We start from the raw sequence: 23423 nt of genomic DNA on the forward strand, positions 1-23423 counted from the left end.
TTTCTTTGTAGAGGTCTTTTGTGTCTCTGGTAAGATTTATTCCCAAGTATTTTATTTTTTTGGTAGCTATTGAGAACGGTATTGATTTCCTTATTTGTTTTTCAGCAATCTCTTTGCTGGTGTAGAGGAATCCAACTGATTTTTGGATGTTGATCTTATGTCCTGCGAGTTGCTAAATCTCTCAATTAGTTCCAGTAGTTTTTTGATTGAATCGTTTGGGTCAACCAGGCTGCTTTTAAGTTGCTCAGTTGCTTGTTAGTTTTTGGGGATTTCAGGAGGAGGTGATTGGGGGTTGTAGAAAGCACCTTGTTTCATCCTTATCTCCTGCCTGGGGCATTGCTAAAGGGCATCTCTAGAGGGGATATGACAGAGCAAAATAGCCCAAGACTATTATAGCTCAGTTCAGGGCACAAGGGGAGGGGAAAGATAGTGCCTTTAGTTTCCTGAATGTTCTTTCTGTATTTTCTCTGAGGTATCCTTTATGTGCATAGGTTAGGTTGTATGTTCATTTTCCAAGGTTTTGGAATATTGGACTGTTTATTCAGAGCCATGTGACCAGTGACTGCCAGAAGTGTGTGAAGAGCCAGGCTTTCCTGGTTTCTTTTTGTCTTTGTTCTTGCCTTTAGATCATGGTTGGAGCAGATCCCACATTTTGATATTTGACCTTCTCGAGCTCCAGTATCTAAAGGACAAGGTCTTCTCCCAGCTTCATCCCTAGAATGATTTACTAGGTCATGATCCCTTAGGGAGAAGCATTCGTCTCACACCTTGTATGTTTGTGGCGGTTTTTATATTCCTGTAGGAGATTGCATCATTCCCTCTTGATAGACAGATGATGGAGCTGGCCCGCCTCTGCCTCGGTGAGCCTATTTGTGTAGGAGCAGGGACAGTTTCTTTGGGAAAACTATCTGATTCGTAGGAAAAATGGAGAGTTTTGTGTTTTTTTTAATATATATACCAATTTTAAAAATACAGTCCTAATAGTTATTTTTACTGTCAAATGAAATGCTGTCATAGTCCAGATTTGTCAGTGCTTTGAGAAGACTTAGGTTATGTTTTGTTAAGAAACCTTTAAATTATCTGTGCATAAATCTGTACTGCATAAGTTCTTCAACAATATAGAAACATTTTTGTTATTTTTATTGAGACAATTTAAAGCAATAGTTATTTTGGTGATGGGGTATATATAGTTATTGTTATAAAAATACTCAGTTGACTGACCTTCTTTGATGCCAAAGTTCATGATGTAAGCTCCCAAGGATGAACAGAATGTTCTAAGAGAGTTTTAGAGCCAATTGAAATCTTCACATATGGATGAGATGCATGTATTTTTATGATGAACTTTGGTGATTCTGAGTTCTAGAAGATCAAATTTCTATTTAAAAAATATCCAGATACTTGCAATTTCATTATTATAGCTTGGTCTTAATGCCATCTCTTAAAATCATACCTTCTTAAAATCTGCCTGAAATACTAAAAAGTTTAAAAAGGTCTTGGTAAATTTCTATTTTATAATGTGTTTTAAATGACCTATCACAGTGTAGTGCCTAAGGCAGTTGACTGCTAACCAGAAGGCTGGCGGTTCAAACCCACCAGCCACTCCTCAGAAGGAAGATTGAGCAATCTACTTCGTAGTGATACCGCCTCAGAAACCCAAGGAGGGGTCGCTTTGACTCATTTGGCAATGAGTTTTTGTTTTTTTCTTAAATCACATAGACATTCAGGCAGAGTCAGTCACTTACGACATCGGGACTTTTTCCTCACCAATTCCTGTTTCAGTCTTGCTCATTTTCATTAAGACTGATTATCAGAGCAGAGTGTGCTGAAATGGGTATAAGCACGGATGAGCATGGAATTGCGTCATGGCTCTGTCACCTTTGGAATGAACTCCTTAAACTTGATGAACTTTACCCTCATTTCTACAGTGGGGATAATTACATTATTTCCTATGTTTGGTAGGAGTACACATTAAAAAATATGAAACAAACACTTAGTAAATGTTAGTTGTTTTTATTTCCATGAGACATGGCAAATGACTATTTAGTATTCTTGATACTGTTGGTGCTGTAGTTTATTAAGAAAATATTTTTTTGCAAGTTCACAAAATGATGCTGCTTTCAACAACTGCCTCACTACTGTAAATGGACCCTTAACCCTGTCCCAGATGTCTGCATGGTTTTCGAAGTGCTTGGTCATCATCTCCTCAAATGGATCATCAAGTCCAACTACCAAGGTCTCCCCGTGCGTTGTGTAAAGAGTATCATTCGTCAGGTGAGGCTCAGGAGGGTGAACCCTCCCAACCCCTCTGCCCCCCCCCCCCCCCACTTACCTGGCTATCCTTTCAACATGAATTCCTGTAGATTTTTTGTTTGTTTGTTTCAATCATTGTGTAACATTTTGATCTCTATTAAATTAATTCTGTATTGATTTAATGATACACCATTCTGGGTTCTCAAGGGTGTAAAACATAAATGCCAGATATGCCTTTCTTTTGGTATATTGATCTTTGTTACATGATATTGTATAATCAGAAATTATTTGGTCAGTATTAATCTTGCAAAATAACACTGCTTAGTTCCTTAGGAAATAATTCATAAGAAATAGGTAATTTATTGTGTTTATTTATTATTTCTAACTATCCTGGCATGGAGGGTAAATCAAAGATGACCTAAGAATTGTTCAGGTGATATAGGAAGTATTGTATCAGGTTTGTAGTTTGTTCAGTTGCCTTGGCAGAAGAAAACTCCCAGCTAGGAACTGGCTCAGCAGTGATACGCCAGCAAATTACTGTAATACACATATGTGGAAAATCTCCTTTCAGTTAGGAGTGTTTACTGGATTCAGTTTTCGGCGTTGTATGTACTAGTCTGTATTCCACGTGTTGTCTATAGCCTAAACTATGGAAGTTGAAGATAGGACTTACTGTAGATTACCTATTGTGACATAATAAATAATTACTGTGGATAATGCGACAGGGTGGGTGACATATCAAAGAGGTTGCTTGGTTTTCTTGAAAAGACTAGGTGGTTTGGGGTCCCTCCCCTGGCCCTGCTCCCGGTGCTGAGCTTGAGGTAAACCTGCCAAGGTTCAGGCTTGAAAATGGTTCAGAACTCTTAAATAGGTTTAAGTAGGGAAAGAAATTTTGAGTCTAAATGTATGTCATAGAAGCAGTGCTAGGCTTTGCTTTTGAAATCGACTTTGTTTAGGCAGGTTGTGTTCATCTCCTCATTTATTGTTGTTCCTTTATATTGGAAATTGGCTGCTTGTCTTCTAGTTTTATAGATGTCTGTTGAGAAGTAGGGCTGGAGACCGAAGGGCTCCTGAATTGACTCACATCTCTGGTGATGTAGTGTCTAAGGCACTTGACTGCTAACCAGAAGGCTGACAGTTCAAACCCACCAGCCACTCTTCGGAAAGAAGGTTGGGCAGTCTACTTCTGTAGTGATACCGCCTCAGAAACCCAAGGAGGGGTCACTATGACTCGGGTCCAACTTGACAGCATATAACAACCACAACAACATATACTTCTCATACATGGTAGTATGTTAGCTATGAAAATATGCTTAGTATAGATATACAGTCATGTGCCATATAATGTTCATTCAGCAATGTCCAAGTGCATATATGTCTGTGGTCCCATACAGTTATAATAGAATTTAAAAATCCCAATCAGAGAACAGAATGTAGTGAACATAACAGCTTCCCACATGCAACGTGCATAGCTCATGTCTTTTGTATACAGAGTGATTATATAATGGTATAATGCATAAACAACATATATAATACAAATGTCTTGGTAGTCATAATAAATTACTACGTTTACTGGCTTTTGTATGTACTGTACTGTACTCCCTATCTAAAACATTTACCGTATAATAGCATATGGTAAACTTGTAGGCTTTAACTTGTAGGCAGCAGCATCCAATCTCGTGTATCACGTGTCTTTTGAATGTTGTAGTGTTATCTCTGTTTAATTTTCTTTTTGGAAATATAACTGTGAAGTGCATCATGGCTCCCAGTTGCAGCAAAACAAGTTGCAAGTGATAGCAGCTGCAAGTGACAAAGGAGAAATCAATTTGGAAGTAAAACAAAAGGTTATTAAACAAACAGACAAAAAAGGTTATTAAACAACATGAATATGGAAAATCAGTGAATGCTGCTCTACTGATTACGATTTAGGCATATTGCAGTCAGCAATCATTACAGTCCTCAAAAGCAGAAAAAATTCAAGCTTTTAAAGAATTAACTCTGCTGAAAGCTATAAGCCTAACTAAAATGTAAGAGGGACTTACTTATATCAGATATGGAGAAATTGCTAATCACGTGGGTTGAGGACCAAACGCAGAAGTGAATCTCTCTCAGCACATTGATGAACAGCTTATTTAAGATACTTAATAGAAAAAGCAGGACTAGACTACTGTATGGTGTTCCCACAACATCCAATTCACATTACATCCTTTTTCACGGGATGTGTTGTGGATGTTAACCAACACATGACTATATTTATGACTAGCTGAGACAGGCTTTTGTTTAATAATGTATCTCTTTCACGTTTAGGTTTAAATAGTAGCTTTTTCATTTTTACAACATAGCCTATGATCTCAAATGAAAAAACAGTATTTTTTTCTTTACTATAGAAGATATGGTAGGGAGAAAGTTAGTATGTTTATTGGAGTTACTCTGTTCCCAAATGACCTTCAGTATTTGTAGCTATTAATGGCAACTCTAAACTCTTAAAAAAAAAAAAAATTTAAACTTGGAATAAATCTCTTAACTATCTCTGATAAATCTGGGAAATACCAAAGGATTTACATAATTTAACAAAAAGTAAATTTCAAAAATACCAGCTCATATGTATTTCACTCCCTGGAACCTACACTTCAGAGATGGCTGCTCCTGCCATAGAGGGGTGGCAGTTTAGGAAAGTGAGTTAGCAGATGAGCCATCTATATTTATTTTATATTCCAAAGGGAGAAAACAACGTCTAATCTTTCTGAGCAAGTAACTAAGGGAAACTCATGCCGTCGAGGCGATTCCAACTCATAGCGACCCCTCCTTGGGTTTCCGAGGTGGTGTCACTATGGAAGTAGATTACCCAGTCTTCCTCCCAAGGAGTGGCTGGTTGGTTTGAACCGCCAGCCTTCTGGTTAGTAGTCAGATGCCTTAGGCACTAAGATGAAACTCTTAGTGTTTAATGGAACCGTAGTACATATTTGCTGAATGAGCAAATAGTTTAATGGATGTGTTATCCTTGCCATAATCCATGTACCCTGTCCTTTCGAGATTGAGAAAAAGCTAACTTCATAGGTTTTATTGACCCAAAATCGTTTTGAGGTGAAATTTTGGTTATGTTATATGTATGATCTGCATTTAGTTATTGTATGCAATATTGAGAAGCTTTTGGGTGTTGTTGGGTTTTTTGTTTTTGTTTTTTAAAATACGAACCAATCTTTGTGGTTTTTGTTTTGTTTTTTGTGCTCTGGGTGCAAATTTACAAAGCAGATTTGTTTTACATTCAACAGTTCATGCACATTTGATTTTACAGCCCCGTTGACAATCTCCAACCATAAAAAACTCTCCTCCCCACTCCTGCCTGTGACCACCCCTTCCCTGTGCCCGTCTGTGCATTCCTGTCTGTCCAGCTTTCCCTCTATGTGAATGCTACTTCTTTGATGCCTCGTGGTTGATTGCCAATCTTTGTTTTTATGTAAGAAAGATATTAATATGGAATTTGGATTTTTCCCTAACTTTAGAACTTTCAATGTTTTAGAAGTTGCATATCCCGGTTAATACCTGAATTTCCCTTCCCTCCCTTTGACTCAGCCTACAGGTTTAGTATTTAGGACTTTGAGGTAGTACAGGAAAGTCCTTTATTAATGAGCCTACACAGTTAGGTCATTTCCCAGAACAGGACAGGGTAGGCTGACTTCCCTAACGTTCTTTATTATACTGCCCCCTTCTGCTTAGAAGAATCATGTTTCTGTCATGTTTGTGGCCCTGTCACTTGCCATGTTTCACTAGTCACCCAACCTCTGGTCTCTCCTGTACCAAGTCTTTAATCCATGCTGTTCTTTCCATTTCCAGCATCGTCATCCTCATCTCAGGGACTCATCACCTCCAGCTTTTCACAAGCTTATGCCTACTCAGCCTCTTCCAGCCCATCCTATTCCAGTTTAGTCTTCTTTCCATTGCCAGTTGCTTTCCGAAGTAAAACTTTGCTTTAATAGTTCATATTCCCCTTTTAGAATGGTTAGTGACTTCTCATTGCATGTTGCCTGACGCTTAAAGTTCTTGGCACTATGAAGTAGTATAAAGAGTGTGTAACAGTGGTGTGGTGGGAGTGTCTGACCTCCTCTAACTTCACAGGAGGAAAGGAAAATCAAGATCAACAGCTCATGAATGATTCCTGTGAGGCGGAAGTCAGACCTGCCCCCACCCTTCAACCTTTTTACCAATTCTGATACCAACTGTCCCTCCCCTGGTAGTCTCTACTTCTCTGCTGGATAAAATAACTCCTTGCAATGGCCACACACAACTCACAGACAGTCCTGAGGAGTGTGGGGTTTATTAGGAAAGTTGTTGTTGTTATTTGCCGTCGAGTCAGCCCTGACTCATAGCGACCCCTCCTTGGGTTTCCGAGGCAGTGTCACTATGGAAGTAAGATTGCCCAACCTTCCTTCCGAGGAGTGGCTGGTGGGTTTGAACCACCAGCCTTCTGGTTAGTAGTCAAGTGCCTTAGGCACTATGCTACCAGAGCTCCTATTAGGAAAGTAGCAGGTTACAATTCAGGATTGGGAATGACTCCGTATACAGTTCTGTTGATAGCCTCTTCTCAGCCATGCTGCAGGCATGCCTCTCTGTGACCCTTGGCCTCTGCCCCTCTGGAGCAAGTGTTTCAGCTCTGCTAGTAAGTGCCCAAGAGCTCTGGTAGCGTAGTGCCTAAGGCGCTTGACTGCTAACGAGAAGGCTGGTGGTTCAAACCCACCAGCCACTCCTCGGAAGGAAGATGGGGCCATCTACTTCCATAGTGATACTGCCTCGGAAACCCAGGAAGGGGTCGCTATGAGTGAGGTCCGACTCAACAGCACATAACAACAACAACAACAACAAACAACAACAGTAAGTGCCCAGAGGCACCCCACCTGGCCAGCAAGCCTCTTGCCTGCAGATGCTCAACTTTCTCCGTAGGTCTGGAGCCCACCCTGCTCTCTTCTGCCAGGCTTCTGGTTCTGCCACCTCTGCTGCCACGTTTTCTTTGCTGCCACTTGCTGTTTGTCTGGTGTTACAGCTCTTTGTCTTCTGGATCTTAGGTGGTTCCCAGCACAGGGCCCTAGGTTTAAAAGATGTGTTCTGCTCCCATCGCTTCTTGGTGGTGGTGGTCAGGTCCCTGCTTGCCACCTCTGGGATGGCTCATTTAAAGCCTAGTGGGATGACAAAACTGACCAATCCTCACATTAGAGTTCCATCCGTATACTTTACGTGCATGGTCCCACCCCACAAGGGTGCCATCTATGTACCTTATTTAGATTCCCAACAAGTTGTCCAGTCCCCTTGGTGGTCCACAACCACCTCCCATTTGTAGTCCCGCCCAGCCATCTGGTGGGAGACACAAAGCCCATGGCTAGAAGGGCCATACCAAGCAATTCACTGGAGCTCAGAGTGGTTAAGAGCTTGTTGTTGTTGTTATGTGCCATTGAGTTGGACCCAATTCATAGTGACCCCTCCTTGGGTTTCCAAGGCAGTATCACTGTGGAAGTAGATTGCCCAATCTTCCTTCCGAGGTGGCTGGTGGGTTTGAACCGCCAGCCTTCTTGTTAGCAGTCAAATGTCAAATGCATTAGGCACTACGCTACCAGAGCTCCAGTTAAGAGTTTGGGTTTCTAAATCACATGTACCCCACTTTAGCTAAAGAACTTTGGCCAAGTTACTTAAACTCTTTAACCTACAGTTTCATCATCAAATGGGAATAATAGTGGTACCCTCCTCAGTAGATTATTGTGAAGATGTAAAAAGAAACTACTATTAATACTGTTGTTGTTGTTGTTATGTGCTGTTGAGTCAGACCCAACTCATAGAGACCCCTCCTTGGGTTTCTGAGGCTATATCACTATGGAAGTAGATTGCCCAGCCTTCCTTCCGAGGAGTGGCTGGTGGGTTTGAACCACCAGCCTTCTGGTTAGCAGTCAAGTGCCTTAGGCACTATGCTACCAGAGCTCCTCTATTACTACTAGCAAATACTTACTCAATACTTATTTATGTGCTGGACACAATTTTAAGTACTTTCCATATTTTAATTCATTGACTACTCACAACAGCCTTATGATAAAGGTTTTATTATTTTCCTGAGTTTACATGAGAATAGAGAGGTTAAGTAACTTGCCCCTATTCAGGAAGTAATTTAAACTAGTAAGCTATGTAACAGGAGTTCAGCCTCAGGTAAGCTGGCTTCAGAGCTCATGTGTATTCCATTTTGCCAAGCAGACTATATTTAGAATTGTTCTGGGCCTGTGTCCAATAAAAGTTAATCATGATCCTGTTTAAGGTTTTCTCCCATCTGCTGCCAGTTGCTGTTTCCCCTTAGAAACCTTGGGTTCAGCTCAACCCTGTCACTAATGGCATTTGGACCAGATAAGTCATTGTTGCGAAGGACTACTCTGCCATGTAGGATGTTCAGTTACATCCCTGGACTCTCCCCACTAGATGCCAGTAACACTCCCCTTCCCTATCTGTGACAACTAAAAATACCTCCTAACTCTGTCTAATGTCACCTATGGGACAGAAGAGCCTCTAGCTGGAAACTCTTGGAATAGGAGAATGTGTAAGAGTACGTGGTTTAGTGACAGATTTAATTTCAATTTCTAGCTTTGACATTTACAACTTTTTAACTCTGATCAGGACAGACCTCAGAGAGCCTGTTTCCTCATTTGTAAAACAGTGATGATAATGCCTAATTTGTTTGTGGAAATTGACAGTGAGGGGCTACTTACAAAGCATCCAGCAGAGAAACTAGCACAAACCAACCATTGTGTCTCCTCAGCTCCGCTGTGACCACTGTGGAGTTAAGGATGATGTATTGTGAGTTACCTGTCCATTTGTATCTTCTTGTATATGCAGCTATACGTTGCTTAACGTTCATGATATATTCTATGAAATAGGGCATTATGCAGTTTGGATGTTGTGTGAACACCATGTTATTATATACAGGCAGTCCCCATGTAATCTGTACTTAAGTCCCCTTAAAACCTATTATATTGAAACCTTCGGGAGCCCACAAAACCCAAGAGCTATAACTACTAGATACAGAGGCTGTCGACTGTGCCAGATGTGCAGCCAGTGCAGGTGGTGGCTGCACTGGCAGCTGGATTGGGACTTTGGCTTTGTCTTGGGGAGAGGGAGTAGCAGAGAGGTGGCTGCAGGGTGCCAGTGTAACTCAAAAAATGCTGGAGTTTGTGTCCTGGCACAACACAGCCGGTAGTCCACACCAGAGTTCAAGAAGACAGTTTAATTAGGAGGTGCACCAAGAGATAGACCGGGTCTGAATGACTCCAAAGTCATCCACTCTGTTGAGTGTTTTCAAAGAGGGGTTCTTAGCAAAGGAGTGGTTTATAGCATGTAAGCAAAGTAATGAACATTTCTTCAAAATCAGAACAATAGGTGATGAGTCGAGGATATCTTCTGTAAATTCCTGGCACACCCCGTGTGACTAGTCTTCTTCCTTCTTGGAGATAGCACGAGTCAGAATCCAAGTGGCAGATCACAAGGCTCATCTGTGTCTACTATTCTAAGTGGTCACATCTTACAGGCTGCAGCCACAACTGGTGGTTATCATTTAGAGGAAAGTCAGGATGGAATCTGATGCTAACAAAATGGGGTCTGGCCTAACCAAGCAGGAATCTTCATCCTCACACTGGGAGCGTGACTGGCAGTGGGGGCCTTAGCTGCTGCCACCCTCTTGGTGCAACTGCTCTTTTGGTGCAGCTGCTGCCTGGTGGTGTGCAGTCGCCACCCAGAACCAGGAGCTTATGGGAGCTTGGCCCCAGCTGGCTCCACCAGCGTCTGCAGCAGGAGCAGAGGAGCCCTGGCAAGCCAAGCACCACCCTGCACCAGAAGGAAGGGCTGCACGCTGCGGGGCAGGTGAATGAAGCCTGTAGGAGGGAAGAGGAGTCTGCTGTGGAGATTGGGGTGTGCTCTGGAGCCCCATTGCACCTTCACCTTGGAGGTTTGGGCCTTAAGACCCACTGCCATCCAGTCGATTCCAACTCATAGTGACCCCCATTGGGTTTCCAAGGCCGTTAATCTTTACTGAAGTTGATTGCCTCATCTTCCTTCCGTGGTGCAGCTGGTGGGTTTGAACTGTTGACCTTCAGGTTAGCAGCCAAATTGTCTTACCCTGTATGCCTCCCCAGCTCCTTTTAAAACCATTAGGGGAAAATAATAAACCAAAGGAGAACTGCTTTCCCTTAAAAAATAAAAACCTTATGGGACCATGGTCGTGTATGTAGGTAGACTTTGGCCAAATCCACAGACATTAAGTGACCGATACCTTTATTAGGCAGTTGAGAATACTTTGAGTTTTCTTTCCTTAAGTGGAAAAAGAAATGTGTACTCTGTGTGCTCCTTATAGTGTGGCTGACCTTACCATGATTTGAAGGGCTCATAGATAAATGTTAGAACTTGCTTATAATCCAGTGGTAATACATGGAATGAGTTGTTTTCACAGGGCTTCCAATATGCTGATTCCCTTACATCAGTTCTTGTTGTCCTCATTTAGCTGTGTGACTTTGTCCTGGGTCAGAGACGGGCCTTCCTGGGGCCTTCTGGGGATGGCTGTGAGGAAGTGGTACATAGCCAGCCCCACATGCTCTCCACACCTATTGCTCTGCCCTCAAGCATGTAGTCTTGCCCCCTCCTCCCAGCTTCAATTTCTTTTTACTTTTCAAATCAACTTCATTGAGGTCTATTTTTTGTTCAACTTTCATTTCTAAAACTGAAAAAAGAAAAAGCATGTTTGGGTGGTGTTTTTTTAGGGTACGTGTATAAAGATACCTCAGGTGATGATAGTTTAATAGCTCTGATGTTGCAATGGTTAAAGTTTGTGGCTGCTAATGGAAAGCTAAGTTGTTCAGACCTACCAGCCGCTTCACAGGAGAAAGGTGAGGCAATCTGCTTCCATAAAGGTTTAGTCTTGAAACACTCTGATGAGGTAGTTCTACGCTGTCCTGTAGGGTCACTGTGAGTTGGAATTAACCTGATGGCAGTGAGACCTTTTTTTTTTTTTTTGGTGCAAAAACGGTTAAGTGCTAGACTGCTGGCCAGTAGGTTGGTGGGTACCTTTGAAGACAAGCCTGGTGATCCGAAGTCATAGCCTTGAAAACTCCATGGGCATTTTTACTCTGCACACATGGGGTCGCCGTGAGTCCTAATCACTTGATGGCAGTTAGCAATGACTCTTTAAAAGTAGTTTGACTTTGTTGTGTAATTGAAAGGGTATCTGGCATTTTACTTTTTAAAACTTTATAGTTTAGTTCATTGCCCTTTCTCAAAAACCAGCAGCTAAAGTTGAAAGCCCCTGCATTTTAAATTATGCTATCATTCTTCTGTTACCATTATTGTACCAACACTTACTACTCCCAGACACTCACTGTGTTAGTGCCTTATGTGTGTTAGGCTCCCTAGTTCTTTCCACCACCCCATGAACCCATGGGTGTTGTCATCCCCAGTCTTTAGAGGTGTAGCACAGAGAGGATGAAAACTTGTCCAGGACCACACAGCTACTGAGGTGGATCCAGGATTTGAATCCAGGTGATCTAACCCCAGAATCCATGCACTTAACTGCAGGGTGTAGTGTGAAATGTCGCATGGAAAGATTTGGGAGCATTTTAAATTCTAGCAAATCTTTGTGAAATGTGTGCATTCATGCCTGTGTTTGTGGTAAGTGCTTTTCCTGTGCCATAATAGTAGAGCTGGCAGTCAGACTCTTGAGAAAAAGCATTAGATTTTATAAATGAAAAGGTAATTCGTAGTATATGCTGCTGTGTTTGTGACTGGGATCTTTAGCCTCAGTGCCTTTCCAAACCCATGCTCTTTGGACGGCAGATCCTAGGGGCGTACCAAGGCGTGGAGATGCCCTGGCAGGTTGACTCCCCTGTTGTCAGTGAGTGATTTTGTTCTACACTTAGTGTTTGTTTACCATTTTAATTTTTTCAGTGATCCTGTTATCAGTGAATTCATTATAATCAAGCCATTATGTTCAATACTTAGACCAGAAGATTAATAAACATTTTTATATTATTGAATTTGTTCATCCTGGGAGGACATGATTCTGTGCTTACTTGGAATTATCCTCCTCAGAAAGTTGGGTCTTCAGCTCAGAAATACGGTGAAATGGTTCTTGTATGACAAAATTTTCCAACTCAGTTATTCACTGCCAGTTGTGCTAGGCACAATGGCTTTATCTTTCTTCCTGGCTACATTCAGAAGAGCTGCTGTGTTTTCTCATTAATTCTCACTGGCTAGTGAGAGTTAGAAAGAACAAGAACCTGAGGCGTATTGCAGGACAACGTGGACACTGCGCACTGACGTTTTCAGCTGGGCGTGTATCTTGTTCTCAGGCTCTGTTATTCTAACAGGTACTCCCGTCCTTCCCGATTAGTTTACATCATGGTTTTCAGAGGCATTTTACAGTATTCACCACATGCCTGTTTTAGTAGGAGGAGAATCCAGTGGGAGCGTGAGCTTTCTGGTAGGAAATCCTTCTGCCTCGGCTTGGGCAGAGCCCTCCTAGTGCTTTCCTCCACGCCCACCAGGAATTAATGTCTAAATTAAGGATTCCTGCGCAGGCCAGCCTCCTCTCCTCTGCCAGCCCATCTGGCTGCTGGCTTGGTGCTTTCTTGGTGTCTCATTAGTGAGGTGTTACCCCCAAAATACGAGGCAGGCAAAAACCTCATCTCCCTGTCCTTTGTTCATGTGTGGGAGGAAGAAATCCCCACATAGGACTAGAGTTAGAACATAATTCTGTTTTTCTTTGCAGTTTGGAATTTATAGGGAAGCTTAGCCCTGTGGGCTACAAGCAGGGTCAGGGAGAAAGCCTTCCAGACATATCGGCATACTCCTGACTTATGTCTCCTTCTGTCTGCAAGATTATAGGAGCTATTGCGACCAGGCATGGTGGAGAGGAGCAGGTTCATGTCGTTAACATCAGTAATGGTGGTATCTGTATGGGTCATAGGTCTATAGATAGAAACCTCAGAGGTCATTTTGACCACCAAGCCCATATTGAATAGATTAATTAGAGGTTCAGGGAAGGTAAGGGATATGCTCTGAGATATAAGGAAACCAGTAAAACAGTTGTTGAGTCTATTCTGACTCCTGACAATCCCTTTTGTGTGAGAGTAGAATTGGGCTCCCCACGATTTTTAATGATTGGTTTTTCTGAAGTAGATTGCCAGGCCATTCTTCCAAGGCACCTCCTTGTGGACTCTAACTTAGCTAGGTGGACTCTAATTTAGCTAGCAGCTGAGCACATTAACTGCTCACAACAGCCGGGGACTTCAAACCATGGTTAGTTAGTTTGTTAACCAGAGCTGGATTCTGCCTTCATGTTCACACTGCTGCTGAAATCTAAGTTTGATTTCACTTGGAGAACACTGGCATCTGCTCCTGAAATGTGTGATGGGCTCTTCTGAGTGGTTACTTAAAACCCCTTGCCCTGGCCCATCTGTGGTTAGGTTGCACTTGGCTTTCGAGGCAGCTGTAGACTCGGGCAGGTGGCAGCCAGTAGCTCCCTGCAGCCTCTGCTGCCTCCTGCTGCTGAGGCCAAGGATGGTACTTAGGCAAGAGAGACAAGCTGTCTGACAAGGTCAACAGAGGGAAAAGTCGGTAAAGATGTTTTTTTTTTTAACTCTGTTTTCTCAGATTTTCAAAAGCAACTGTTCTTTGGCATGAAGCTCGATTCTTTGACTTTTTATATCATCATAGTTATGCATAAATGATTTTAAGATTGTTCATCTGTGTTGGTTAATTCTGGGTGTTTTATTGCCTTAAATTTCACTGGCTAAGAACAAAAATGCTATTATTGAAAATAAAACGTTATTCTTAGCCAGAGCTAATAATCTTGATTTTTTTTTTGTAGTCCAGAACTAAAAGAAGTTACAGAATCAGTTTTATTGCTAGATGTATTGTAGAAGTTATCTAGTCACAGACTACTCATATTAGAGATAAGAAAACAGAAAGAGTTTAATAAGCAACTTCGCAAAGTTATTTTGTCAGTTTCAATCCAGATCTTCTGACTTAGTTCACCTCTATCATTTATTTTGAGCTTACTGTGTGGTAGACCTTGTTTCTGTGGTTTTTTCATAAATTATTTCAACTACTTCCTGCATATTTCTGTGTAAGACGTTTCCCTCCTTTATGAAAGTAGAAGCTCAGCGAGCTTAAGTAACTTGCCTAGGAGTGACCCAGTGAATACATGATTGGATAAGAATTTACGAGAGGTTTGTCTGAGTCCCAGGTTCATTCTTGTAACACTCTGTCATGCTGTGCTTCTTGACTGTTTTCTTTCCTTTAATGATTTGCATTATCTTAGTTAATTTATTAATTTTCTCACTGGTTATTATAAGATATTATAAGAGTTTCTTAAGGAAAATTAGCACAGTTGAGTATAATGATCACTATTTTTAAAATCCGGAGGGTTAAGTTTGTGCTGAAAACATTTTGCTCTCCTGAATGCATTGTTGCCCTCAGGACTCATGTTAACATGGTTGGGTGCCGTATGGCCTCCACACAGAAAAACAGCCTTGGATCTCTGAAAGTGTTCAGGTGGGAAGGTGAGGACAACTCATACAAAATAGGGTGGTCAAAAATCTTTTTGGAAAGACCTTGACATTTTTACTTCAAGTTAATATTTTATGATTGAAATGAAATTCCAATTGGGATAATTCTGAACTTGAGAATTTTTGAAAAATCACTGATAGAAGAATCCTATTTCTTTAACTGTAGGCCAGAAATCATCAGTGTGCTTGTCCAGTCATTTCTGTACTTCTCAGGATCTCTTTTGTTGCCCAGATAGAAAAACTCTACTCAGTTTTTTCAAGGAAGTTCCTTGAATGCCATTGAATAATATACAGGCCCACCAGATTGTGTTCTCTTTATAACTCTATTCTTTATGGAAATATATCTTTCTATTAGTTCCTTGGCATTATAAACATAATTTAAACACATTCTAATTGCAGTATTATCTAAAACATTAAATATTCTTCCTAAAGTCTGTCTTCCTCTAGTCCTAGTTTTTACAGTACTTACTGTTGTCATTGTTATGTGCCGTCGAGTCGGACCCGACTCGTGGAGACCCCTCCTTGGGTTTCTGAGGCGGCATCACTATGGAAGTAGGTTGCCCAACCTTCCTTCAGAGGAGTGGCTGGTGGGTTTGAACCGCCAGCCTTCTGGTTAGCAGTCAAGCACCTTAGACACTATGCTACCAGAGCTCCTACAGTACTTACTAGGTACTATTAAATCATATTTTCTGTACTCATGTCTCATCTTTATTTCTTTTTGGCCAATCCCTCCTCTCCTCCTCCACCCTCACCTCCCCCACCCCCAGCCACGAGACGGTAGCTCTGTGAGGATGTGAGAGTGATAAGCACCAGAAGACAGGAACTGTGTTTCTGCCATGTATCAAATGGCTAGAGTACTATGTGGCATATTATAGGCGCAACTGATGTTGTTCAATGATGCATGTAAAATACTTCTTAAAGCAAATTATTTTAAATGAGAATGGGCATTTTGGTCCTGTTTGATAGATAAGTCTTCCTGTTTTAATCTTCCTTCTAAAACCACAGTTTCCTTCCACTTTCTAATGCTGTGTCCTCTTCTTAGGTGGTTTTGCCAGATTTTCAAAGTAGACAGAAGCATTGGGTTTTTGCTGGGAAATTTCCATTGTTGAATGAGCTTACTTTATTTCCATTTGCCTTTTCCACACTTTCTAGTCTGTTGAGGACAAGGTGCCTTAAAGACTTAAAATGAATGGTGATGCTTGTTAAATGTTACTATTCATTGAACATAAGAGTTTTTAATATATGGGAACATGGTTTATAATAGTCTTTAAATTGTTTTTGTTAATGGAAAGAATCGAAAGAATTTCAATCTGATGATGAAAAATTCCAGAAGAGCCTTGGCCTTGCATCAATGTCATTAGCGCTGTGTAAGCATGTGTTTTTAAGATGCTATAAGCACATGAATACTTCGGTTCAGCCATTTCTGTTTGTCCACTGCTGCACGTTGTCTAGATATTTGGACTATTTTCTTTTGATTTAACATGAATTAATTTTTCAAGCAATATTTAAAAAGTATGTGCATATACCCTTCCTCAGGTCACCTTTGAGCTAAACAACAGATTGGCTCATAAAATAAATTAGCAGTGAGTACTGCACAACTTGGAAAAATCATCTATATGAGACCAAATGGTCAAAGTTACTCTAAAACGAAGATGAAGGGTTGAGGGGACGGGGAAATTAGATTAATGGAAATGAAATATCCAGAATGAGATTAATGAGAATGTTGACACATTGTATAAATTATAAGCAATTTGTATAGTAATCATTAAAGGAGAACCTAATTTGCTATGTGAACTTTCACCAAAAACACAACAAAATGCTATCCTTAAAAAATGTTATCTACGTAATAAATCATCAGGGGAATACAAATCAAAACCAAAAGGAGCTCTCTCTTCACCCCACTACGAAACCAAAGCACACTCACTGCCGGCAAGTCAGATCTGACTCAGCGACCCCTCCTTGGGTTTCCGAGGCAGTATCACTATGGAAAGTAGGTTGCCCAACCTTCCTGGAGTGACTAAAATAAAAAATGAAGATGACTTGTTAGCAAGGATGTGGAGAAATTGGAACCCTCATAATTGTTGATGGAAATAGAAAATGATATAGCCACTTTGGAAAAGAACCTGGTAGTGCATCAGAAATAAAGGAAAAAAAAAAAAAAAACCATAGTTAACATATCACCCAGCAGTTCCATTCCTGAGTATATATCCCAAGAGAAATGAAAATATGTGTCCACACAAAAACTTGAATATGAATGTGTATAGCAACATTGTTCGTAATAACCAAAAAGTGGAAACCACGCAAATGTCTGTCAATTGAATGGATAAACAAACTGTGGTGTTCATACAGTGAGATAGTATTTGACAATATTGTATGTGTACAATGAGATAGTATTTGGCAGTATTATTATATGTATACAATGAGATAGTATTTGGCATTATTTTATGTGTAGTACTGACACATGCTTCAACATGAATGGCCTTGAAAGCATTCTGCCCATCAAAAAAGACCACATTGTATGATTTTATTTATATAAAATGTCCAGAATCATCCAATCTGTAGAGACAGAAAGTAGATTACAGGTCACTAAGGCCTAGAGGATTTGGGAGAAGATGAGAAATTACTACTGATGGGTGTCCTTTTGGGGCACTGAAAATGTACTGAAATTAGGTAGTGACGATGATTGCACCTCTGTGAATACACTCAAACCCATTGAGTTGTACATTTAAGAAAGTGAATTGTGTGGTGTGTGAACTGTATCAATAAATTTGTTATAAAAATGTACATAAATCAATACATTTGCTTCGTAGAGCTTAAATTATCTGTGAAATGATACACCTTGGTTACTTGTGGGAAAGGGAGCTGGATTCCGATTTTTACTAAGTACCCTTTTATATCTTTTGACTTCTGTGCCATGTGACTATATTATCTTTTTACAAATAAATAAATGTTAAGTAACAAAGGTATTAATAGCTCTTGTCCTCTCGATTTTACTGTGAACAGGTCCTTCAAGGTTTAGATTATCTACACAGTAAGTGCAAGATCATTCATACTGACATAAAGCCGGAAAACATCTTGATGTGTGTGGATGATGCATACGTGAGAAGAATGGCTGCTGAGGCCACCGAGTGGCAGAAAGCAGGTGCTCCTCCTCCTTCAGGGTCTGCAGGTGAGGGAGCTGAGCCAGCAGCTGCTTTCTCTCTGTTTGGGGCTATCGAGAACTGCATGTTGAAGGCAATTGAGTCAAATGTGCAAATCAGAAACTTGTAAGAGGGTGGTTGATAAAAATAACTGGAGCTCTTTTGGGAAGGGCATCCTGCTTGATAAAGTAGAGGGTCAGCAAAAAGAAGAAGCCCCCTCAGTGAGCTGGATTGACAAAGTTGCTGCCACAGTGAGCTCAGACATAGCAGCCAGCTGTGAGGGGATGGTGTGGGACAGGCAGGCTGCTGCTTGTTGACATAGGATTGCTGTGAGTTGAAATTGTTAGGTGCTTCATGGCACCGGACAACAACTTTTGAGGATGGATGTGCCCCCAATTAAATTATATTTTAATGTTTGAGTTACTTAACTCTGTCTTCCCTTAAAATTCTGCTTCAATTCCTACCTGCTGCTTCATCTGTATTTGAACATTTTTGTGTGTGTATAACAAGATTTAGGTAGCCAAGTATCATAAGACTTTATTTCCAGCTTCAGTTTTGTTAAAATGTCTCCAGTTAGTACAGTTACATGCTATATAAGTTTAACTGGTAGATTTGGAATTAGTGCAAAAGACTAGGCTTTGGGGAAGAAGATAAAAGCTACTTACTGAGTTTTATTTCTGGTTTTCATGACATGTAACTGTGGCAGTGAGGAACTGACCTCACCCTCTTTTCATGTTATCTGTGCCCTCGTGTGTTGTCAGCCAAGTGTTCCAACTGAAGGGTGGCAGTCCCTGTGACTGACTGGGACTCTTGGGAGATGTGTGATCTCCCGTCTCCTGCACTACCACCAGGGTGTTATTTCAATGGTGAAACTGTAGTGTAGTCTTTGAAGCTTTTTAATGGTGGTCATACGATTTCTAGAATACTTGTTGCAGTGTTTGATTTACTTTAGTTGTGTGTAGCCTCCCAAATAAATTGTGATATAGACACAATGTATCTATTGTATCTAATTGTGATATAGATACAATGTAGTGCCTGAGGCATTTGCTAACCAGAAGGCTGGTGGTTCAAACCCACCAACCACTCCTTGGAAGGAAGATTGGGCAATCTACTTCCGTAGTGATATCGCCTTGGAAACCCAAGGAGGAATCACTGTGAGTCAATCAACTTGACGCCACTGAGAATCTAAATTTGGTCGTTTCACAGATCTTGTGAATGACTTGACGTTTATGAACTATTCTCTGTTTTCTTAAATTATCATTTGGTTCTTTGGGATTAACTGTTTTTTAAATGAGTGGATATGATTTTAATTTCAGATAAGTAAGAGAAATGACTCAGTATGAACAATTTTTGCCTTTTAAGAGTCAGTCATCTGAGATGAACTTTCTTTAGATCTCTCATTAAGAGGATCTGATATTTAACAATTTTTAAAATTGGATAACCATAGAAAGATAGTAATTATTCCATTTTAGTATTAAATTTACCTAGTAAATATACGTATTTTCTTCTAAACATTCATTTTGTTTTGTTTTATTTTGTTTTAGTGAGTACAGCTCCACAACAAAAACCTGTAAGTACTTACACATGTACTTATATTATTCACCTCATGTCAGAAGGGACTGTTCCTTATTGAACCTTCCAAATTGTAGCATCAAAATGTTAGTTTCTTTCTGCAGCAGTTTTTCATTTAAGGACTTGTTTGGGGGAATTGCTTGATATTATTTTTGTTCCTTCATCTGCTGAAGATACGCTATTGTATATAAATTTAGAAAGGAGATGTGTATATGAATACTGTGCAACCTTGAATGTGTAACACATACTGTTTGGCTCAGTTGAAGTGATTTCTGCAGACTTGGAATATAGTTAATGTTGTCCTAAGATCATTGGTGACTCTAGGGGTGCAGATAGCACTGAGTGACACTTTCAGAGGTGGTGACACCAAAATGACTGTTTATATAAAATTTTTGTAGTGTTTCAGCAAAAAATTACTGCATTTTATTAAAATATCCCTGTAGTTACTTACAACAACAAAAATTTTCTGTAAGCTTAGCTTACTGTGCATCATTACGTACAGTGCCAATGCACTATGCCGATTTACTTTTGAGCCTTCTAATATGCTCCATCAGAGCTTGTCATTATTACCCAGTTACAGTGACACTTTGAATCAGGTGGTACTGCAGGCACTTAAAGCACGTGCTGTAAGCTCACACGGTGGTTTTCGCTGCTGCCAGTGTTTTTCTAGTTGCTGTTTTAGTTTTTGTCAGAGTTTCTGGTATTTTAGCTACAATGTTAGTATAATTAGTATTTGGAACCTATAGCAATAACTTTTTTGAGAATGAAGTAGTAATTAAAGGAAAAGGAGAAAAGTAAAAGGCTTCTGCTCAGTTACCAATAATGTTGTAACTAAAGATGATGTAATTCACTGTAGAAAGATTTTACAAAATGATCTGTTGTTAGTTTTCATATAGTTTAAGATAATACTACATTCAAACAGTTTACAACCATAGCACATTATTCTCTGATTACCATTTCTCATAACCATTACTAAGGATTCTGTATGGTTTGGGAGGAGATCCATTGGAGTGGGGGTGGCACCGTGACTCACTGCACTGGATGACACCAGTCCCAGTGATGTCACTGCCCAGGATCGATCTTCATGTGTCGAGTTCTTTATGGAATGCTACTGGCAAGTCTGGTGAAATGGAGGATGATAGTGTTTGGACTGTGATTATTCCCAAGCCATTTTTCATTTTTTCTGATTGGCTTTCCAGTGACTTGTTTTTCTGAGGCTGTTGATCTAATTCCTTTCCCCTCCAGCTATTAGTTAAAAATGAAAGAGTGTTATCTACTCTGTGGTCAAGTTGAAATACTAGGTCTGATAAGATGAAACAGGACTCTTGGAATTCAGTCCTATCCAATAGAACCTCAGCCAATAGAGGACAGAATATGTGTATTTTAAGCTATTAAAAGAATATATCAGGAAATTCAGAGTGCTGCAGACACCCCAGGCTGGTTGGATGCTCCAGTATGAGTGGGGAGCTGTAATAATCACGGAGCCCCTGACGTGCTGAGGGGGCCAAGTCTTCGTCCCATAGTTCTGCCTTGGCTTGAGCAGCTTGTTTTGATGACTTATTCTCTGAAAGACTGGAGACTGCCATTGCCAGTACTTCTGAGTCAGATGGGCGTGACTGGAGACAGACAGAAACTGGCTTTCTTTTCCTTTGCTTCATGTGCGCATCTTACGGTTTATGTAGTTATGGCTGTTGACAGCAGCTCATTGTGTGAGGCCCAGACACACAGTGCTGTTGACCAACTGTGAAATACACCTTTTTGTCAGGCATTAGGTAAGACAATAAAGAGAGGGGATGTTGTTAACTTGTATGTGGGCAGCAAATAAACCTTGTAAGAAGTGCTTCTTATTTAAAGCCAAGAGTATTGCAGCTATTCCATTCGTTTGGTAGTTTAAATGAAGTAGACTTACTGGATTTACGCTGTACCACTGAGGGCCTTACCAGTTCTGGATGTTAGCCAGCCCTCATTTCTTTTTTTTCTGCTTTTACCGTGGCCTCCACAGTGAGGTGGGGCTTATGTCTGGGTGTGTGATTTTAAACCGACTGTGACTTGAAAGATGGATTTGTTGGTATTTGCTCCTGGCACATGTGCTTTTGTGCTGAGCTTTATTTACAAAGAAGTAAACTGACTTATGGTATTTTTTTAACATGTTGTAGATAGGAAAAATATCTAAAAACAAGAAGAAAAAACTGAAAAAGAAGCAGAAGAGGCAGGCTGAGCTACTGGAAAAACGCCTGCAGGAGATAGAAGAACTGGAGCGAGAAGCCGAAAGGAAAATAATAGAAGAAAACATCACCTCAGCTGAACCTTCCAATGAGCAGGATGATGATTACCGCCCGGAGGGGAAGCTGAAAACTGCTGCTTTAGAGGAGGCGGCCGAGGGCGAGACTGAGAATGACAACGGTCAGTGAGACCTGGAGCCAGGGCTGCACAGGGCCCTGGGGCTTGGCCATAGGGACCCACGAGGCACCACATAGGTTGTTCGCCTTCGTGCTTCTTCTCAGACGCTCAGGATGATTCTCCCCAACTCCTTATTGTTCGTAGAGTGAATACCAGAAATATGTTAATATTTCACAAGAGTTCTTGAACGGTGAAATTGTCTGAGAAACACCATGTCTATCAACTAATGATTGCCTTTCCATTGTTTTGTAATTAACCTTTCACCTGACCATAATGTTATACTCACAGACTTTTCTGGAGATGACAAAGGAGAGGATAGAGGGGGTGGGAATGAAAGTGCAGCCTGGTTTAGAATCAGTTTTGTTTTTCCCCTCCCCCAAAAGCTAACTTTATCCAATAAAAGGTGAATTATTAAATTCATAGAAAGATGTGTAAAAAAACCTAAATGTTTTACCCTGAGAACCAAGACATGTTTGTCATAAGAAGTACTGTTTTATTGCGCTCCACTTTATTGCGCTTCATCTACAGATATTGCGAGTTTTCAAATTGAAGTTTTGTGGCAACCCTGCCTTGAGCAAGTCTGTCAGCATCGTTTTTCCAGCAGCACGTGGTCACTTTGTTTTCTGAATAACGTTTTGGCAGTTTTCACTATATTTCTCAAGGTTTCATCATGCTGTTGCATACTTCATAGACTAGAGTGTAAGGTAACTTTTACATGTGCTGGGAAACCACAAAAACATGTTTCACCTGCTGTATTGAGATACTCATTTTATTGCGGTAGTCTGGAACCAAACCCGCAATATCTCTGAGATATCCCTGTATCTAAATTATGCTTGTTTGAAATGTATCTTGTAGGAATTAAGTATCTACTGCCACTGTGTTCAGGAGAGGAGCATAAAAAAGTCCTAATTCTTAACCCATCGACTTTTTAAGGTGAAGCTGAGGACCAGGAAGAGAAAGAAGATGCTGAGAAAGAAAACATTGAGAAAGATGAAGATGATGTTGAACAGGAACTAGCGAACATAGACCCTACATGGATAGAATCACCCAAAACCAATGGCCATATTGAGAATGGCCCTTTCTTACTGGAACAGCAACTGGATGATGAAGAGGATGATGAAGAAGAGTGCCCAAACCCTGAGGAATATAACCTTGATGAGCCAAATGCAGAAAGTGATTACACATATAGCAGCTCCTATGAACAATTCAATGGTGAATTGCCAAATGGACGACATAAAATACCTGAGTCACAGCTTCCAGAATTTTCCACCTCGTTGTTCTCTGGGCCCTTAGAACCTGTGGCCTGTGGCTCTGCACTTTCCGAGGGATCCCCACTTACCGAGCAAGAGGAAAGCAGCCCATCCCACGACAGAAGCAGGACGGTTTCAGCCTCCAGTACTGGGGATTTGCCAAAAAGTAAGTGTCCTTCCTATCAACTCTCAGAGCTCGGTGTCCCCAGGGTCATATTCTTGACAAATGC

The 23423-nt window shown here is 40.8% G+C and overlaps 1 protein-coding gene across 1 annotated transcript in view; it reads left to right on the forward strand.

Annotated features, from left to right (window-relative positions):
- SRPK2 (SRSF protein kinase 2) overlaps positions 1 to 23423 on the forward strand; it is a 198531-nt gene that overhangs the window by 136770 nt on the left and 38338 nt on the right. The window contains exons 7-11 of the mRNA XM_042781411.1: positions 2165 to 2271; positions 17835 to 18000; positions 19516 to 19541; positions 21700 to 21946; positions 22877 to 23359. Coding sequence (XP_042637345.1) covers positions 2165 to 2271; positions 17835 to 18000; positions 19516 to 19541; positions 21700 to 21946; positions 22877 to 23359 — 1029 coding nt within the window. The remainder of the gene's footprint in view (positions 1 to 2164; positions 2272 to 17834; positions 18001 to 19515; positions 19542 to 21699; positions 21947 to 22876; positions 23360 to 23423) is intronic.

This window comes from Orycteropus afer, unplaced genomic scaffold (assembly GCF_000298275.1).
Source record: "Orycteropus afer afer isolate SDZICR_OR568_19922 unplaced genomic scaffold, OryAfe1.0 scaffold00007, whole genome shotgun sequence".
Classification (NCBI taxonomy): domain Eukaryota; kingdom Metazoa; phylum Chordata; class Mammalia; order Tubulidentata; family Orycteropodidae; genus Orycteropus; species Orycteropus afer.